The sequence below is a fragment of the Dermacentor albipictus genome, chromosome 1 (assembly GCF_038994185.2).
Source record: "Dermacentor albipictus isolate Rhodes 1998 colony chromosome 1, USDA_Dalb.pri_finalv2, whole genome shotgun sequence".
NCBI classification, from domain to species: Eukaryota; Metazoa; Arthropoda; class Arachnida; order Ixodida; family Ixodidae; genus Dermacentor; species Dermacentor albipictus.
Window position 1 is genome coordinate 33,604,994 of NC_091821.1, and position 18,242 is coordinate 33,623,235.

Here is an 18,242-nt window from a genome sequence, read left to right on the forward strand (position 1 = left end):
TTGAAAAAAAAGTGATTTCGCTTAACGAACTATTTTTTGTGTGCATTTCCTTTAGGCAAAACAAACCAACCATGAGGCTTTCCAATATAAGCGGCGATTCCGTTTATCGAGATTCCGATATCGAGAAGTCACATTTTAAAGTAACCTTATAGATATACACCCCAATAGTTCAATGTGTGTGCATGCGTGTCTTCTTAATACGAGTGCTTAATTTTTGTACTTCAAGACAGGTACTTTTCTTCTACCAGTACTTTGTATAATTTTTCCCCCTGTATCCCTTTCCCCAAACGCAAGATACCAGACGCGGTTGTAATTAACCTCCGTGCCTGTTCTTGCTTCTCTCTTTCTTTTGGCAAAATGTTAACAAGAAAAAAGATTGTGCAATCTTAGTATTGTTACACCCGGCATTTTTATTACGCAGGAAGCATGTGTGAACACGCCGATGCGTTAAAAGAAGGTTAAAGTGACTACAGTTACAGCGGAAATAAAGGTTAGCCGGCTCCGTAATGGTTCATACTTTTCCTCAAGCAGGCGCAAAATACGGCGGACAGAGTGAATATTTTTCTGCTTCATCTTTCGTCGCACATCTTTCGAATATGCTACAGTTTTGAGTGTGACCAACGGTGATTTAGTTACTTCTTTTAAGTAGCAAACACGGTATATAAATTAATTGTATAGGTAACCTAGCGTTTATTATTTCAATGTATGACTTGCTAGCCCGTTCATATTCGCGTTCATGTGTTAATGCACAGCAGAAAATAAAAAAGGTAAACAGCACAATGTCAAGGCTGTGTGGCGAAGTTGTTTACGGGGCGGTCGCGCCAAACATCCGGACATTGTTCACCGTATGATTTGAGAGCAGCGTCGCGGGACGAGACGTTCATTTGAGAGATTTGAGCGCGCGTTGTATGCGTTTGTCCCTAGGTGGTGGTGTTGGTGGTGAAAACTTTTATTCAACAGAGAGGGTGAAGCTCGTAGGCTCCTCTAAACTAGGCGTGCCGACATTGCGGAGTGGGGTCGAGTTTGTTTACGCTCGGACACTGGCTGCCGGCGCGGTGAAATAGGTGAAGCAGCGGACACTGACGCCTCGTTTCGCGACCGCTGAGTCGGACAGACTGTCTCGCACCTGCGGCGTTCGCGCTAAGTCATTCGCGTCGGACCATAGCTTTCTCGCGCCTTATGGCGATGTGCCTTGCAAATAACATCACAGATGTTTCCGTGCGAGCAGTAGGGACCGTAGTAGAGGCCGGACCGCATATATTGAAAATCTAGAAGAGAGAGCGCCTTAGCAACTGCGTTTGAACGCAAGTTTCTGAAAGGCCGGCGGTGACGCTCGACGCCCCTGCAACCGCTATGAGAATACGTCGCGCTGCCCTAACGCCTGTTACGCTAACCTAACCTAACGTTAACCTAAGCAAACGTGGCCGGGACGAAAGAACAATAATCCTCACGGCGTAACCGCTGTGAGAATAGGCCGCGCCTCCCTAGCGCCTTTTACGCTAACGTTACCTAACCAAGGTAACCTAAACCTAAGCTAACCTAACCTAACGCGGGCGCTCACAGCGTGACATCAGGCAGCTGGCATTCAACTGCGATTGCTGAGGCGCTGTGCGTTTATTTCATTCGAAGGTGACCACTCAAGAATGCCCCTGAAAAGTCGCGGATAGCAGCATAGCAAATATTACAAGAAGGCTCAAGAGATGTCGCCACCATCCTGCACGTGCAGTCTTACACACTGGCAGGCGCCACTTCTGAAATCTCCGCTCCCACCATCGCGGCAGCCCTCCTCCTCTATGACCTCTGAGCAGACGACATAGCAAGTTGCATCTGGCACTCCCGCTCCTCTCCTGCTGGTCGGCCGCCCCGTCTCAAAACTCTCTATTCACTGTACCTCCTTGTACCTACACCCATTCCTGTGTACTACATGCTTAACAAACCCAGTTAACCTCCGTTAACAAAAGTCCAGTGTTCTACCGTCTCCTGCACGAGGCATAACGAGACATGGTGTCAGAAGTGAACTAGTTCTAACGTCAGCGCATCAGCGGTGGAGAAGATTCCTGCACCTGCGAAATTCGACTTCAGACGAAACGCTGCGCAACAATGGCGAGCCTTCAAATAAAGCTTCACGCTGAAACTCAAAGCAACTAACACAGCGAGAGTGCCATCTGACCGGCATGTAGTACTTTTTTTCACAGTCGGTGGTTCTTCACTGCTTGATATCTACAACGCTTTGGACTTCGGGGGACCGACTGAGGAAAGACGAAATCCACAATTTAACTATGCATATGTCATCAGCCTCCTCGACGCGCATTTCTTACCGAAGCACAACGAGCCGTACTCGCGGTACGTCTTCCGAACTCACATGCAACAGGAGGAAGAGCAGTTCGACAGCTTCGTAACAGATTTTAAGGTCAAAGCGCGCGATTTTGGATTCAGAAACTAAAGAGAAAGAAATGATCCGCGACCAGATCGTCTGTGATATCTATGACCAAAAAGCCCATGCAGACATTCTCAAGTTAGAAGATACGACATTAGGGAAGGTTCAAAAGCTGTGTCGAGCACATGAAGCAACGAAAATTCAAATGAAGGCATTTAAAGAGGGCACTCCTTCAAGCAACGAGACCGTGCACGCAGTGAAGAAATTCGTTTATTGAACCAATGCCAACTCGAAAAACGCAAAAGGAAAACCACAAAGATCTAACGTACCAAAATGCAGGTATTGCGGTGATAGCCACGAGCGCAAAAGAGAAATCTGCCCAGCTTGGAAACAAACATGCAGCAAGTGCAAAAAACGAAATCACTTCGCGGCAGTTTGTAAAAGCAGCAAGATAGAAGATAGACAGATAATTGCTGGCCTGGCAGTAGATATCGAGGATGAAAACATACTGGCACTTCAAAGACGCAAACTAAGCTCAGTCCACACGTTTCTGAGTGTGAACGGATCACAATGAAGCTTCAAGTGGACAGCGGTTCAGCTGTTGACGTCACTCCGGCTAGACACGTCAAGCAATACAAAATACAACCGTGCACAACTACACTGCGAACGTGGAATAGAAGCAAAGTTCACTGTTCAGGCAAGGCGCAACTACAAGTTACAACCACAAACGGCCAGAGACATTCTGTGGAATTCATAGTGGTTAAAGACGACTTCACTCCTCTCATTGGAAGATCGACAGCTGAGAAAATGGGTCTGATAATCAAAGACTACAACCTTGTGGCTGGATTCGATGAAATTCCAGAAGAAAGTTTCACTCCTCACACAGTGGAAAAATACCCATATATTTTTGGAGACACTCTAGGAACACTCCCGGGAAATGTAAACTTGGTTACTAAGTCATATACGCCTGCGAAAGCTATAACAAGTTGCAGAGTGCCTGTCAGCATTAAACCGCAATTAGAACAAACTTTGGCAAGCCTAGAAAAAAGAGGTTTCTATAAAAGCGCAGCAGGGCCAACGCAGTGGCTGAGCAGATTGGTTGTGGCAACCAAGAAAAATGCTGAAATGCGAATATGCATTGACCCACAAGCACTGAACGAGGCTCTCGAACGAGAACGTCGCGCATTGCCGATCCTCGATGATCTGCTACCTGATCTTGCCAAAGCAAAAATCTTCTCAAAACTAGACTTGCGAGAAGGCTACTGGCAATGTTCTCTCGATAATGAGTGAAGCTTTATGACCACATTTCAAACACCATACGGTCGTTATCGATGGCTCCGCCTGCCGTTTGGACTTGCGGTAAGCAGCGAAAGATTCCAGAAAGGACTTCAAGTGGCACTTGAAGGACTTAGCGGAGTTCTCTGCGTTGCAGACGACATTCTTGTCTATGGAGTGGGCGAAAATAAAAAAGTTGCTGTCGACGCTCTTTGAAAAGAAATTAGAGAATTTACTCCAGAGATGCCGACAAATTGGAATTCATCTCAACAAAGGAAAAACTTAGCTCAGAGCTTCATCAACTGTCTTCCTAGAACACGTGCTGACAAAAGAAGGACTAAAAGTTGATCCAAATAAAGTCAAGACAATTGAACGAATGCCAAAGCCAGTCGACGTCCGAGGAATACAACGCTTCTGCGGAATGATCAACTATCTCTCTAGTTTCGTGCCGAAAATTTCGCGTGTATTAGAGCCATTGAGAAAACTCACTGTCAAGGATACACCATGCCACTGGGGAAAACCGCAAGAAGAAGCATTTCAGCAGGCAAAGGACGCTGTGACAAGAGCTCCAATTCTGGCCTACTTCGACTCACGAAAGCAGTTAGAAATTCAATGTGATGCAAGCGATCTTGGACTCGGAGTAGCTCTTCAAGACAGACAGCCAATCTCGTTCAGCAGATCACTTATACCGGCAGAAATCCGCTATGCACAAATTGAAAAGAAAATGTTGGCTATCGTCTTCGCATTAAACAAATTCCACCAGTACACATTCGGAAGAGAAACAAAGATCATCAGCGATCCCAGGCCACTACAAGCGATCATGAAAAAACGATTGTATCAAGTTCCAAGGCGACAACAAGGCGTGATTCTTCAGACGCAAAGATACAGCATTGTCATCGAGCACAGACCAGGCAAAGAATTACTTTTGGCTGATACAATGTCAATTGCGTTCCTTCCCAACGAAAGCAATGAACAAGAACTTGAAAACATCAACCTCTTGTAATAAATTCCTGTGAGAAAAGAAACCCTGGAAAAGATTCGGTCTGCGACTGAGAGAGATGAATCATTGCAAAGGTTAAACGCTATCATCTTGTCAGGTTGGCTACAAGAAAAGCGTCATCTACCCCAAGACACGCGTATGTACTTCACATACAGAGATGAGCTTACAGTTGAGAGAACCTCATTTTCAAGGGAGTACGTCTAATCGTCCCAATTTCTCTGAGAGTTCAGATCAAAGCAACCCTTCACTCATCACATCTTGGGATTGAGAGCTGTCTAAGACGCGCTCGTGAATGTATCTTTTGACCAGGAATGAATGCAGAATTAAAAGACCTCATCGCAGGGTACGAAATGTGTCAAAAGCACGTACACTCCCAGCAACGAGAAACTCTCTCTCCTCACCCAGAACCAAGCTTTCGATGGGAGCCAGTCGGATGCGACATTTTCGAATTGAACGGAAATAACTTCTTGATCACAGTAATTACTACAGCAACTTTTGGGAAGTGGACCAACTGAAATCAATCACCTTCAATCAAGTAATACTCAAACTAAAGTCTCACTTTGCAAGACACGGAATACCAAGAATTCTGATAAGCGACAACGGACTACAATTCACCAGCGAGGAATTCGACAACTTTTTAAAAAGCTGGAAATTCGCAACTTTCACAGATGGTAGCGACGCCATGCGGCAGCCGTCGTAAGCCTCAACGAGGGGATGCCCGCGTTTCGTACCCGCGTCGCCCGTGTTCAGTTAGTGCGGTGCGCTGGAGCCTTTGTTTTGTATTTGATTGGGGTCGCTTTTTACAGCGGTATTTCAGAGCTCTGCAGTGATCTACGCAGCTGAGGCACAGGTTGCCTTTCGCAGTGACACTGTTTTGACGGGTTACGTGTTTGATAAACAAGAGCAACAAAATGGGCTGTGTGCCTCAGTGCACACGCCGTGCAGTCAAAGGCGAGGTACGCCTTCACTCGTTTCCTTGCGACGAACGAATGAAAAAGGAGTGGGCAGTGAAATTGCGCATTGGGAAGCCTGTCACGAAAACAATGTGTTAAGTGCATACTCTTCGAGAGCTGGCTTCTCGCACGCCTTGCCCTATCTCGTGGCGCCGTTTCCTTAGAAGTTCTGCGTCAGCAGTTTTTCAATTTTGTTTTGCCAGCTGTTTGTTATTGATGGCACAAATCTACAATGTGTGGCACTTGCTTCCTGGTATTCTGAGCATTCGCTCTCTTTACAACTGTGTATTATTTTGCCCAGCAGTCTCGGCACAAATTCTAACTGCTTCTGCTGAGCTCACAGCAACCATGTCCTTATAAAATTTCGCTAGCTGAGCACTCAAATGGTTCATATCAGCTCTGTAAATTCTTAACTTGTCCCAGTCTCTGAATGCGACTTCATAAAGAGAAGTTCCTCAAACTTTTGTGCATGCTGGTTGGTGAGGATATGCTGCACAATCAGGTACGGCTCTCAGGCTGTATTGCCTGCTGCTTGCCTGCTTTGCAAGAGCAGTGGCCCTGTAAGATAAAAAATTTGTTGCTCCAATGCAGGACAGGCACTCTTCATGTTATGTCAATAAACGTGATGTATTGCTCTTCGTCCCGTGTCACTGCTTATCTTTTTTTTTCCTTTCGCGCTGCCTTCGTGCAGTATTTTCTTAGCGGCTTTTCGCATCTGAGCTCAAAAAAAAAAAAAACTTCAAGTAAGTACTGGAAGAACCACTGTTGAGGTGTGGGCACGCGAATCGAGTTCTACGGTTCATCGGAGAATGACCATATCAATGTAATGCTCCTACGGCGATGAAATCAGTTTTGTGGCATCATTAAACGTTTTCCATGTGCTGTACGACTGCATAGACGATGCTTTAGCAAATGAATGCGAGCGAATACCCTTTGTTTACTAGCGGATAAAGGTAGCATAGTTTGCCAGGCAACGCGAGGCAAGGTTTCCGACACCGAAGCCGCGGCAGTACACGGGGCCCCTCTTAGCGTGTAGCCGTGCTCACAGCGTAGCAAAAATGCAGACTTCGTGAAGCAGCAACTCGTGGTCCCTTTACGCATAAACCAGTCTGCCTGGAAATGCACAAGTGTCGGTCGCACTTGCAGGCTGAAGAGCGCAGCCATGTGATCGCGTGTTCAAACTAAGAGTGGATGACCGAATATGTAGTACACGTTCACCATGCCACACGGACCAGCAGCAAGCTATTCATTCTCACGGAGCGTTGGGGCCCGCTCACGCCTCCGCAGTAAATACAATGAGCTGTTTTAATTTCCTGAAGTGCGGCCACTGAAGGCTATTCGGCGAGGGACTCGCAAGAAAAAAACAAAAAACAAAGCCAGTAAATAGCACATAAACCCATCTTTATGGTTTCGTCGCTCCTAAATTCGAACCACAGCTCAAGCGATTTCTGCCGCACTTGTCATGTTTGCAGGCACAATCTTTGGACGGTGTACGACGAGTCTGTGCATTCTTTCAAGCCGCAGCAAACGATGTGTCCTACGTTCAACACTTCTTCACCTTCAACCAGTCACCGAACACGCGTTTCTGTACCCCCGATGTGGGTCATAATACATCCCAGAGTCAGTGGTCTTTGAAATGAAGACATGACAATACCACGCTGCGGTCGGAAACACTATGCGATCCGATCCAGCGTGTACACTAGCCGGTGGCGTCTACACGATCCCCTTAACGACCGCCATATTGAATTTCAAGTAGCGCCACCTATAGGCGGTGAAAGTTGCGAATACGTTAAGCCCAAGATACCCGCGTTCTAATGGAATGGCTGAATCAGCCGTAAAGACGGCAAAAATGCTGGTCAAGAAAGCAGAAGACAGCTACTCAGATCCACCAAACGGCGTTTCTTGATTACAGAAACACTCCGCTGTAATAACTCAAGACTAGTCCAGCGCAATTACTCATGAGTCACCGCACGAGAACAACTTTGCCAACAACATCGGAGCTACTGCAACCCAAAGCAGTCGGCGTGAGCGAGAAAAGAAAGGCGAAAAGGCAAGAGGCAACGTTGTACTACAACAGACAAGCCAAGGATTTGCCGAGCCTAAGCGAAGGTCAAAGTGTCACAGTTCGACCAGTGAAAGGCGGGACATGGGTCAAAGGGACAACAACTAGAAGAATTGACGAAAGATCGTATGAAGTTCAACTTGGTGAAAGCGTGCTGCGAAGGAACCGAGTATTTACCAGACCAAGGCCTTCCGCGACTGCCGATAAAAGCCAACACGAACAGCACGACACTACAGCGCAACCCAGCGCAACCAGAAGAGGATACCAGAGCGACAAATCAGTCAAACCGCCCTGCCGTCAGACCTCAAAGAACCACAAGACATCCAAGAGGCTCGAGGATTTCGTCGTCCGGTAAAGGGTTATCGCAAAAAAAGGAAGTATGTTACAAGAAGGGTCAAGAGATGGCGCCACCATCCTGCACGTGCAGTGTTACACACTGGCCACGCGCCTCTTCTGAAACCTTCGCTCCAACAGTCGCGGCAGCCCTCCTCCTCTATGAACTCTGAGCAGACGACATATCAAGTTGCGTCAGCCACTCCCGCTCCTCTCCTGCTCGTCGGCCGCCCCGTCTCAAAACTTTCTACTCTCTGTACCTCCATGTACCCATACCCATTCTTGTGTACTCCATGCTTAATAAACCCAGTTAACCTCAGTTAACCAAAGTCTACTGACCTATCGTACACTATACGAGGCATAACGAAACAGGAAAAGCCTGCCAAGAGAGAATACTGCACCCGGAGAACAAGCCGGGCCTCTACTACGGCCCTTACTGCTCCGCGGGGAAAATAAGTGATGCTTGTGTGAAGGTAGAGCGCCGTAAGAAGCAAGAGAGGTTTATTCCGGCATGCCTGACTCAGTACCAACACCGCAGGCGCGAGAAAGGCTTTCCGACGTATCTTCAGACACAGCGATCACCAAATGGGGCGTCCGTGCCAATGCCTCACAGCACGGGCAGCTAGCGTCGGAGCGTAAACAAACTCAACCCCACTTCGCGATGCCGGCATGTCTAGGGCTAGAGAAACGTATACAACTCGCGCTCGAAACCTCCTCAATAGGGCCTAAGCAGAGTCACATTTTAGAGACTTTTAGCTTGTACGCTATTCCGGTAAACGGGAGCGGTTTGGGCTGATTACCGGATGGTCGGGGCGGGCAGGCGGGCCGGAGCGGTGAAGCCGCCTGGTGTTCTAGAGCTCAAGCAGACAAACGCATAGCTAAAACTGCAGTAACTCACCATATCCTGCTCTCGTGCAAATTTTTGGCAGCGGCGTAATTGTGAACACGATTACGCCACTGTCGAAAATTTACGCCAGCAGCTAAGCAGAATATAGTAATTAGCTCTGTGTTTGTGTGGTTGAGCTTTGCGCCACCAGCTGGCGCCACCAATCTGGCCGCTCACCTTGACGCCCCCGTTAAACCGGAAAACCGCCCGCGCTTGCCCGAATACCGGACACGCTAAAAGTCTTCTCTCGAGCCGCGGGGTGTGTCACGAGGCCCAAGGCCCCTGTACCGAGAAAGTGATCTGGGCACGAAGAAGCGGCAGGGGCACTCTCCAGACAGGTTCGAGAGCAGAGTCGATAAGGGAGAGAGGAGGAGTTTCTATTTAAGTCGCTGTCGTTGCCCGCTATCACTCAGCTTACACGGGGCAGCCTGTTTAGCGGATCCACTAGAGAGGGGAAGACGTTGAGCTCTTGACAACACTCTCGCTCGCATAATCTGATTGGCGCGCCATTGGAGGCGCGAACGCGATTCTCGCTGTAGCTTTGCTGCAAAGGCCGGGGAGCGTTTCTCTCCGACTAGGAGCGAGCGACAGCAAGCGATGGCCGCAAGAGAAGAAGCAACCGCTCCAGGCATCGATGCGAGAACGTTTTACAGGCGCTCGTGCGTGCCCGAAGTTTCGCAGCCGGTCACGGGCCTGCTACGCGGTGAGCTGCCAACTTGGCTTCGAGGTAGGCTTTTACGGAACGGTCCGGGATTGTCTTCGATCGGCCCAGACCACTACAACCATGTATTCGACGGTCCCGCACTGTTGAGGCAGTTCACCATAGAGAATGGCCGAGTGGTTTACCAGAACCGCTTCCTGCGAACCGAAGCATACGTACGCAACCGGAGGGCCAACAGAATCGTCGTCTCCGAGTTTGGAACCGCGGCGCACCCTGACCCTTGTGCCACCGTATTCGAACGGGTGGCGTCGTATTTCTCCATGGACACCACGGACAACGCTCTGGTGAACGTGATGCCCGTGGGCGACGAGGTGTACGCCATGACGGAGACATGTCACATGACTCGAGTAGACCCTGCGTCGTTGGAGACTATGGAGAAGAAAACCTTGAGTAAAATGGTGGCTGTGCACAGTGCCACCGCCCACCCACATTTGGACCCCGACGACGGCGCTACGTACAATATCGGTACACACGTAGGTGCGCGTCATTCCTTCGTGCTTGTGCACTTTCCTCCCGGCGGATCCGAAAGCTCGGTGGATCGTGTCAGAGCCGTGGGCACGATATCGTTGCAATCTCGCATATCCGTGCCATACATCCACAGTTTTGGAATGACCGAAAAGTGGGTGGTCGTGCTGGAGCAGTCTCTTTCCATGCACCTGCCTTCCATGTTAGCGACGAAGTACCTGGGCTACAAGGCGCACATGAACTCCCTGAATTTCGATGCCCAGAAGAACGTCCGCTTTCACGTGATGAACAAGAAAACGGGGGAGCTTCACCCCGCCGTGTTTGAGTCCGCCGCATTTTTCACTTTCCACCACATCAACGCCTTCGAGCAGGGCGACGAGATCGTGGTCGACCTAATATGCTTCGCCGACGACAGCATCATCAGGTCCCTCGACTACACGGTGGAAAAGCCCGTCGTGTTCAAAATGGGACAAATGCGTCGTTTTTCACTGCCTCTGAAGCGAGACCCGGGAGAGCGTGTGATCATCGAGTCCCGGGAACTAGCCATGGGCAAGCTGCGCGGGGAACTTCCTAGAATCAACCAAAGCCGCAATGGGAAACCATACAAGTATTGCTACAGCCTCAGCAACGTCGAAGGCAAAGAACACATGGCATTCGTCTCCAAGCTTGACGTCACTACGGGTGATTGGCTGCGCTGGGAAAGGCAAGGATGGTTCCCCTCAGAACCTGTCTTTGTAGCGCGTCCAGGCTCTGTTGAGGAAGACGATGGTGTCGTCCTGAGCTCCCTTTTGCACGAGGAGAACGAGAAGCTCGCTCTGGTGGTATTGGACGCGAAAACATTCGAACAACTGGCCCTTGCCGAGTTTGACTGCCCGTCCTCAATTCCGGCGGATTTTCACGGATGGTTTCTTGAGATGCAGGCTTAAAAAGCGAATTAAACTGCTATACAGGATAAATTTTATGTTTCACGGAATTTTTAAATATAGCCTTTTGCAGATTACATAAATATGATCCTTGAGCTGAAATATTCAGAGAGGCGGACATTACTCGCACGATAATTCGAAACATCTATTGAATTAATTCACGAAACATCACTAATTAATTTCTGAATTACGGCACAATTTACGATTTGTAGCAGATAAGCTTTCAAGGCGTATCCACTTGGAACGAATTTCCAGAATGACGCCAGTTTGGATATATGCGCTATCAATCAAACTCCCCGTAAAAAAGCACTGCCGTTCCAATTACTTTTTTAATAAAAAGCCATTTTTTACACTGAAGCACAAAAGTAACTGGAGCGCCCATGTATCTCGTACTACGCTTTAGGAAATATTAAACCGAAACTGGTATCATCTTGGAAGATTATTTCAAGTGGATACGCCCTGCAAGCTCAACGGCTGCAATTCGTAAGTTGCAACATGGGTCGTAAAGTAAATAATTAAGAAAGTATTAATAATTTTGGTAATTAGTTCAATGTGTGTTTCGATTTCTCATGCTAGTAATGTCCGCCACTTCGAATATTCCAGCTCATCGACCAGAATTATACTATGTGCAACAGGTGATTATTAAAAATTGCGTAAAATTTAAAAATGATTACAATGTATATTTTTCAAACACATAGTTTAGGCTTATTTTAGCACTGTACAAGACTACCCAATGAAATAAAGTCATTCTGCAACGTCTTTACGAAAAGCGAACTTGCGAATGCATTGCTCACAGGTTCGACAAGCTGCTATGAAAGCCAGATTAAAGGTATTGAATACCGTCAGAACGGCCATTTTTAACTGACATGTCGGAAAAGCGCACGAACAATGTACTGTGTCTGTGTTGGTAAATCAGATGCATTTGCCACCGCAGTTGACGCACAAATGAGCATTCAAGACTTCCTGTTGAAGAGCGTTTTACATTCTTTTGTATTTATTATTTACAGATCAATTCGTTTCAGTGGAATATATTCAGCTGCAAATTCTCGGAGCTTGCATTTTATTTAAATTTTAATGTTTTTACAGACGACACAAGTAGACACAGTGGTACGAAGTGTCGTAGGTAGTCATAAGAAAACATTTGAGCGTGTTAATTTCGTGAACAATGTTAAAGGAGTCAACATCATCATCATCCTGGTTACGCCCACTGCAGGGCAGAGTCCTCTCCCATACTTCTCCAACTACCCCGGTCATCTACTAATTGTGGCCACGTTGTCCCTGCAAACGTCTTAATCTTATCCGCCCACTTAACTTTCTGCCGCCCCCTGCTACGCTTCCCTTTCCTTGGAATCCAGTCCGCAACCTTTAATGACCATCGGTTATCTTCCCTCCTCATTACATGTCCTGCCCATACCCATTTCTTTTTCTTGATTCCAACTAAGATGTCACTAACTCACGTTTGTTCCCTCACCCAATCTGCTCTATCATTCTCACCCAATCAGCTCTATCATTCTTCTTTCTACCCGCCGTGGTTGCTCAGTAGATATGGTGTTAGGCTGCTGAGCACGAGGTCGCGGGATCTAATCCCGGTCACGGCGGCCGCATTTCGATGGGGGCGAAAACACCCGTGTTCTTAGATTTAGGTGCACGTTAAAGAACCCCTGGTGGTCGAAATTTCCGGAGTCCTCCACTACGGCGTGCCTCATAATCAAAAAGTGGTTTTGGCACGTAAAACCCCATAATTTAATTTTTTTAAATTCTTCTTTCTATAGCTCGTTGCGTCGTCCTCAATTTAAGTAGAACCCTTTTCGTAAGCCTCCAGGTTTCTGCGCCGGACGTGAGTACTGGTAAGACACAGCTGTTATACAATTTTCTCCCGCAGGATGATGTGATTTTCCTGCAAATAAAAACTGACTGACTGACTGACTGATAATGGCAACCTGCTGTTCATGATCTGAGAATGCCTGCCAAACACACCCCCAGCCCATTCTTATTCTTCTGATTATTTCAGTCTCATGATCCGGATCCGCAGTCACTACCTGTCCTAAGTAGATGTATTCCCTTACCACTTCCAGTGCCTCGGTACCTATCGTAAACTGATGATTGCTCAATTTGTCAGCACGAAATTGCTTCAAAAATTGGCGTAGCGGAATGCATCATTTTTTGTTTCTGCACTTGTGTTTTCTTTGAAGCCTAGCGGGTCTAAAGTGAGATCCAAGATACGTAATCTCGGCGCAGAGTCGTGTTGTGAGGTTAGCTTTGCAGTTGCCTGTCCTTGTGTTTTGGGGCGGTGTCATCATTTCACAACTGCTCGCTGCAAGCCTAAGCATCCCCCCTTGCCACCAGCCAATATCTTCCTGCCCAGTGGTCATCTGCACTGGCCAGTCGAGATTTTCCGGGCCATGGAGGAGCTGTTACGTTCGACCTGCCGGGGCTGGTAATCTTCGCGGAAGCAACCGTCGAACTCTGCCCGGCCCGCTGCGATAACTCGCTTTGTGAAACCAAGGATGCGCCTCGTCAACAACCCGTTGGCGCCGGCAGGTCTGCTGCGGCGACTCGCTTTGTAAGGACGACAATACGCCGCATCCCCAAGCGAGCGGCACTGGGATGTCTAGACGCAGTCGGCGGACCAAGTATTAGAGGAATCGCCGTCACCGTCACGGTTTGTTTGGAGCGGGTGAACTCCTGGAAGGAGGTGTTTTGCGGCGCCGGCTCACGGGTCATACAAGTCGTCAGTCAATGGACAAACGCGGCGGCCACTGTCTGCGGGGTCAACTCGGGACCAAGAGGCGCCTCCTCAGGGCAAGACCCGTGTCTGCGAAAACCCTCTCACCTTGGTGTGGTCAGTGAAACCTGTGCTGAAGCGAGTGTGTAAACCGTCCCCCTCAAAGGCGGGTCGGCTACAATCACTTTGGACGCTCCGAATTGGTCGACGGTTGAACGGCCGTTTTCCCTCGCCTAGGGATCTAGGGAGGGCAGAGTGTTTGTAAGCAGCCGTTGCGCGGCTTCTGAGTGTCCATTCTCTTTCAGTCATGCTTGACTGATGAACTGCAACGTTCTCATGCAGATTCTGTAAATAAATCCCATATTGCTCGTTCTCGATGAGAACAAGTCTCTCCTTCAACAACGTCCTCAGCGTGGATGAGTTGGACGACGGCATGGGCCAGCTACCATCTATTTCATGCCCGACCCCAATTCTTACAGTATGTATGTATGTATGTATGTATGTATGTATGTATGTATGTATGTATGTATGTATGTATGTATGTATGTATGTATGTATGTATGTATGTATGTATGTATGTGTGTGTATGTATGTATGTATGTATGTATGTATGTATGTATGTATGTATGTATGTATGTATGTATGTATGTATGTATGTATGTATGTATGCCCGCGCCTAACCTATTTCACAACTTGGTTCACTGGGTTTGTGCCGCTTTTCAGAATAATCATTAATTCATTCAAATAACTTAATATATTGAGTGCCCTGTGATTTAACGGGGTGGGCATAGACACCGCCTAGGATTCAGCCAAGGGTTCTTGGCCCTTGGCTACTTCCTCGGCTCGCTGAATGGCACTGGGTTGGCGCTGCAAGTCCGAGCTGAGCAACGCAGACTTCGATCGCGCGGAGGCTGTCGCTGTTTGAGGCTGCATCACAGTTATTGCGTATTATACCCCTACATCGCCATAGGATATACTTTAGGGTGGTTCTAGAGTCGCAATGTATGCAGTTGTCAGTCATGTGTAAATCACGGTGTATTAGGTGCATGATGGTTGGACTAGGATAGGATCTGGTTTGTAACTGCCGCCATTCGGCAGACTGAATTTAAGGTGCGGTGGTGGGAATATGTGCCTCTGCAAGCGACGGTGCTGTGTAATTTTATAAAATCTGGTGATTCGATCTTCCCACTCCCACTCAGCGGTTGTCGGTGAGGCGGGGCTAACCGAGGCTCGGTCCGCAAGCCCTCGAGCCATGCAGTGCGCCGCCTCATTGCTACCTTCTGGTAGTGTGTGAGCGGGTGTCCAGATGAGATGTACACTTTTGTCGTGGTTATTTCCTAATTTGAGATGTCATTGTGGATCTGGGGAGATTCGACCGCTGGCGAAGTTTCGTATCGCAGTCGGGGAATCACTGATGATTATGTCCGCTTGTGTTTGTGCTATGGCTAACGCGGGAACTATTTCCTATGCTGTTTCTACGTCTGGCATGCTGACTGTTGCGCTCGTCGTGCATTTTCCCTCGTAATTTATCACCACTGCTGAGAAAAATCATTGCATGAAATATATTTAATCTCCCATTTCACGCCTATCATAATATAATAGCCAATAACATTGAATTCGCCATTCATCTCCATAAGATGGATGCGCCGCCATCTTTGCGATATATAGAGTGGTACAAGAATGTTCATTTCGTGGCGGAAATGCTGGTGTTTAGTTCCATTATTCTTTATTTAAATAGTGAGTAACCAGGGTACTTCACCGCGTTGCTTTGCGTTCACTTACAAATACGTAGTAAAATCGAAAAAGGGGTGGAAGTAGGCTGTGGACTCTGAGCACGAGGATTCCTTATGTATGCACTGAAAAATTTAATTCTGTTGTTTCACAATTTTGTAAAATTGTAGCACTGCCAACAATTGAACTCCTTACCTGCTAACGTTTACCTGTTCAGTTTACTGCCATTCTTCTATGCACAAAATATTTTTCTTTGCTCTGAAAACCTCATATCCGAGCGTCACCCGTGCGCTGTGCACTAACATGACCGACGCAGTAGCAAACGATGTGGTCGTTGCCACCCTGAAAGGCACGGCGGGCTTGGTATGCCCGTCTGTAGTGCCACTGCTCCAACTGTGATGAGGAGGACGAAGTTAGCCGAGCACGCGTGGTAGTGAACGCGCCCGTGCCCGACTGGACGATCGCCATCTTATATCACCACGCCCGCGTCTTTGATCAGGCCGGATCCCTCAACATTGAGGCACTCTACCACAGAGGAATCTACACTGGCGCCGCCAAACCTCAAGAAACGCTTCATATGGAGACGGTGCAGTCGTCAGCCCCGAAACGCCGCCGCTCGGACAAGGACCCACCACCATGCTGGACACAGGCAGTGCATGTGCGCCTGCCGAGCGATCGTGACTCTCAAACCGCCAGCATCGTCTGCGTGGTCATAACGCCCGCGTCCATGGTCAGGCCGACTCCCGCAACATCGAGATACGCTACCACGCAGGAATCTACAATGGTGCCGCCAAACCGGCGTTCTAACGGGACTGCGCAGTCGTCAGGCCTGAAACGTCGCCAATCGAACAAAGACCCGCCGTCCCCATGGGCACGGTCGAACGTGGCAGTGCGCGTGCGCCTACTGAGCGATCGTGGCTCTGAGATCGCCAGCATCGTCCGCGTTGGGGACGACAGGTGCCATGTGTTCGACCCAAGGGGTGAGGCGGAGTCTTTCCAATTTCAAGAACAGCGGACATGTGGGGTTCTCGTCAAACCCAATGAAGGCCAAGGCTTCTTCTTTGGTCAGTTCTTTGATGAAACAAAATACAATGTGTGTGCGTTTGAGAGCACCACCAAGGACATGCTGACGATGCTCATTGAAGGGTGCGATTGCTCTGTATACACGCGCATTTCGACCGTCACCAGCAAAACTTTCCCAATGCTCGGCTCCAAGGAATGCCCCGGAGTGGTCTCCTTCATAGCCAGCGAGTTGTACCAACGCGCGGACAAGCTCCAGTCAGAGGGCCAGACATGCGACGTAGCAGTCGCCTATCTGGAAGTCTACAACAACGTTGTTCGAGACCTGCTGTACCTTGACCCGGCCAAGACCATTGCCTTATTGAACCTCACCAAAAACAAGGTGAATGACGCTGGCACCCTCCCCCAGCTGCTCTTGAAAGGAAACAAGAGCCGGACGCATCATGTCACCGATGTGAATGCTGAATCTGCATGGTCGCACGCCATCTGCCAGAGATACGTCGCATTGGCGGAGTATGTGACGAGCCCGAGCAAAGAAATTCGCGCGTCAATGTGCTCTGGTGACGTTGCCAGCTTGGAGGGCGCAGCTGCGGCCTGTAGGAACATAAAGGATCAGATCCGCGAGGGTGCCAAGCTCAACCTGTCACTCCTGTCCCTCGGCAACTGCATCGACGCCTGCTCGAAGAACTGGACGCAGCAAGGGCCGTACCAGGACTCCAAGCTGACCCACATCCTCAAGGACTCGCTCGGTACCTCGAGCAAAACCCTCTTGATTGGGACAGCGACGGCGCTGAAGTTCAGCTCCACGGGAACGTATAACACCCTGTAGTATAAGCTGAGCGGGCCATGAAGATCGAGCTGCGGGCCAAGAAGAATGTGCTCAATGTGAACGTGCGCATGTCTATGCACAGAGAGCGCGCTCTTAGAGGAGTAAAATGAGAAAGTGGAAGGCTTTAGCATAAGCTCCAGGAGGTAGAAAGGTGGACTGATGTAGTGGAGGTTGAGGTGCGAGAGTTCGAAGACGATCTGGTAGTCAAGTCGCCCTGCTGCAAGCTCGGAAGACCGCAGCGGTAGCGGCAGTGGTCCGTTGAGGTGTAAAGACGTCCTGTCCACAACTCCCATCCTGTCGCCTATCACGGAGATGGGCCCAGTATCGGAATCTCGAGCGCTCGAGCCCAGCTCGTTGTGTGTTGCATAGTGATCTGCGCTGAACAACAGGCGTGTAAAGCAGCATTTTCGACCTGCTCGGGGCTTATTCGCAGAGCATCACTGCGGCTCTGAACATGTCTTCGATAAAACTTTTTGGTAGTTTCGTTGAATCGTGATAATTGATTTATAAATAATATGTCTATGAAAACTGTAATCACCCGTCTTCGTGCGTGTCTATCACTTCAGCAAATTACGCTCAGATTAATTGTGTATTTTAAGTGCCACGGGAAAGTTCGAGTCATAAAGAGCAGCAATGCTTCTCGAGGGAAGCGTTGTTACGTGCACTGCTGTGCAAGAAACAGTCATAAACCATCACTGAGGGCAAATATTTGGCGAATGCGATGACGCAAAGTGAAACTTCGTGTAGTCGGAATCTTGGGCTAACCCATCTAGCAGGGGTAGCTGACAAACTTTTGGACCATTAACACAGACATCGTGACCCCTAATGAAAAAGATCCGCTGTGGTGGGACAGTGACAAAGGGGGGCTGCTGCTGCGTGCTAGGTCGGAGGTTTTATTCACAGCGCGACAAACGCGTTTTGATTGGGGCAAGATGCAAACAC

At 48.6% G+C, this 18,242-nt stretch overlaps 1 protein-coding gene and 1 pseudogene across 1 annotated transcript; both read left to right on the plus strand.

The window, feature by feature from the left end:
- Positions 1-9,351: 9,351 nt before the first annotated feature.
- Positions 9,352-11,743, plus strand: LOC135901103 (beta,beta-carotene 15,15'-dioxygenase pseudogene; annotated as a pseudogene).
- Positions 11,744-13,502: 1,759 nt separating this feature from the next.
- On the plus strand, positions 13,503-17,834 carry LOC135901130 (kinesin-like protein KIF18A). The gene is made up of 2 exons (XM_065430801.1): positions 13,503-13,532; positions 15,831-17,834. Exons 1-2 carry the CDS (start codon positions 13,503-13,505, stop codon positions 17,298-17,300), a joined length of 1,500 nt encoding a protein of 499 aa, XP_065286873.1. The 3' UTR covers positions 17,301-17,834.
- Positions 17,835-18,242: the final 408 nt, after the last annotated feature.

Bases quoted from the DNA above. Each gene is read 5' to 3' on its own strand.
- LOC135901130 (XM_065430801.1), top strand. From the start codon at position 13,503: ATGCGCCTCGTCAACAACCCGTTGGCGCCG. The intron at 13,533-15,830 runs GCAGGTCTGCTG...GCCCGTCTGTAG, and splicing joins TCAACAACCCGTTGGCGCCG to TGCCACTGCTCCAACTGTGA.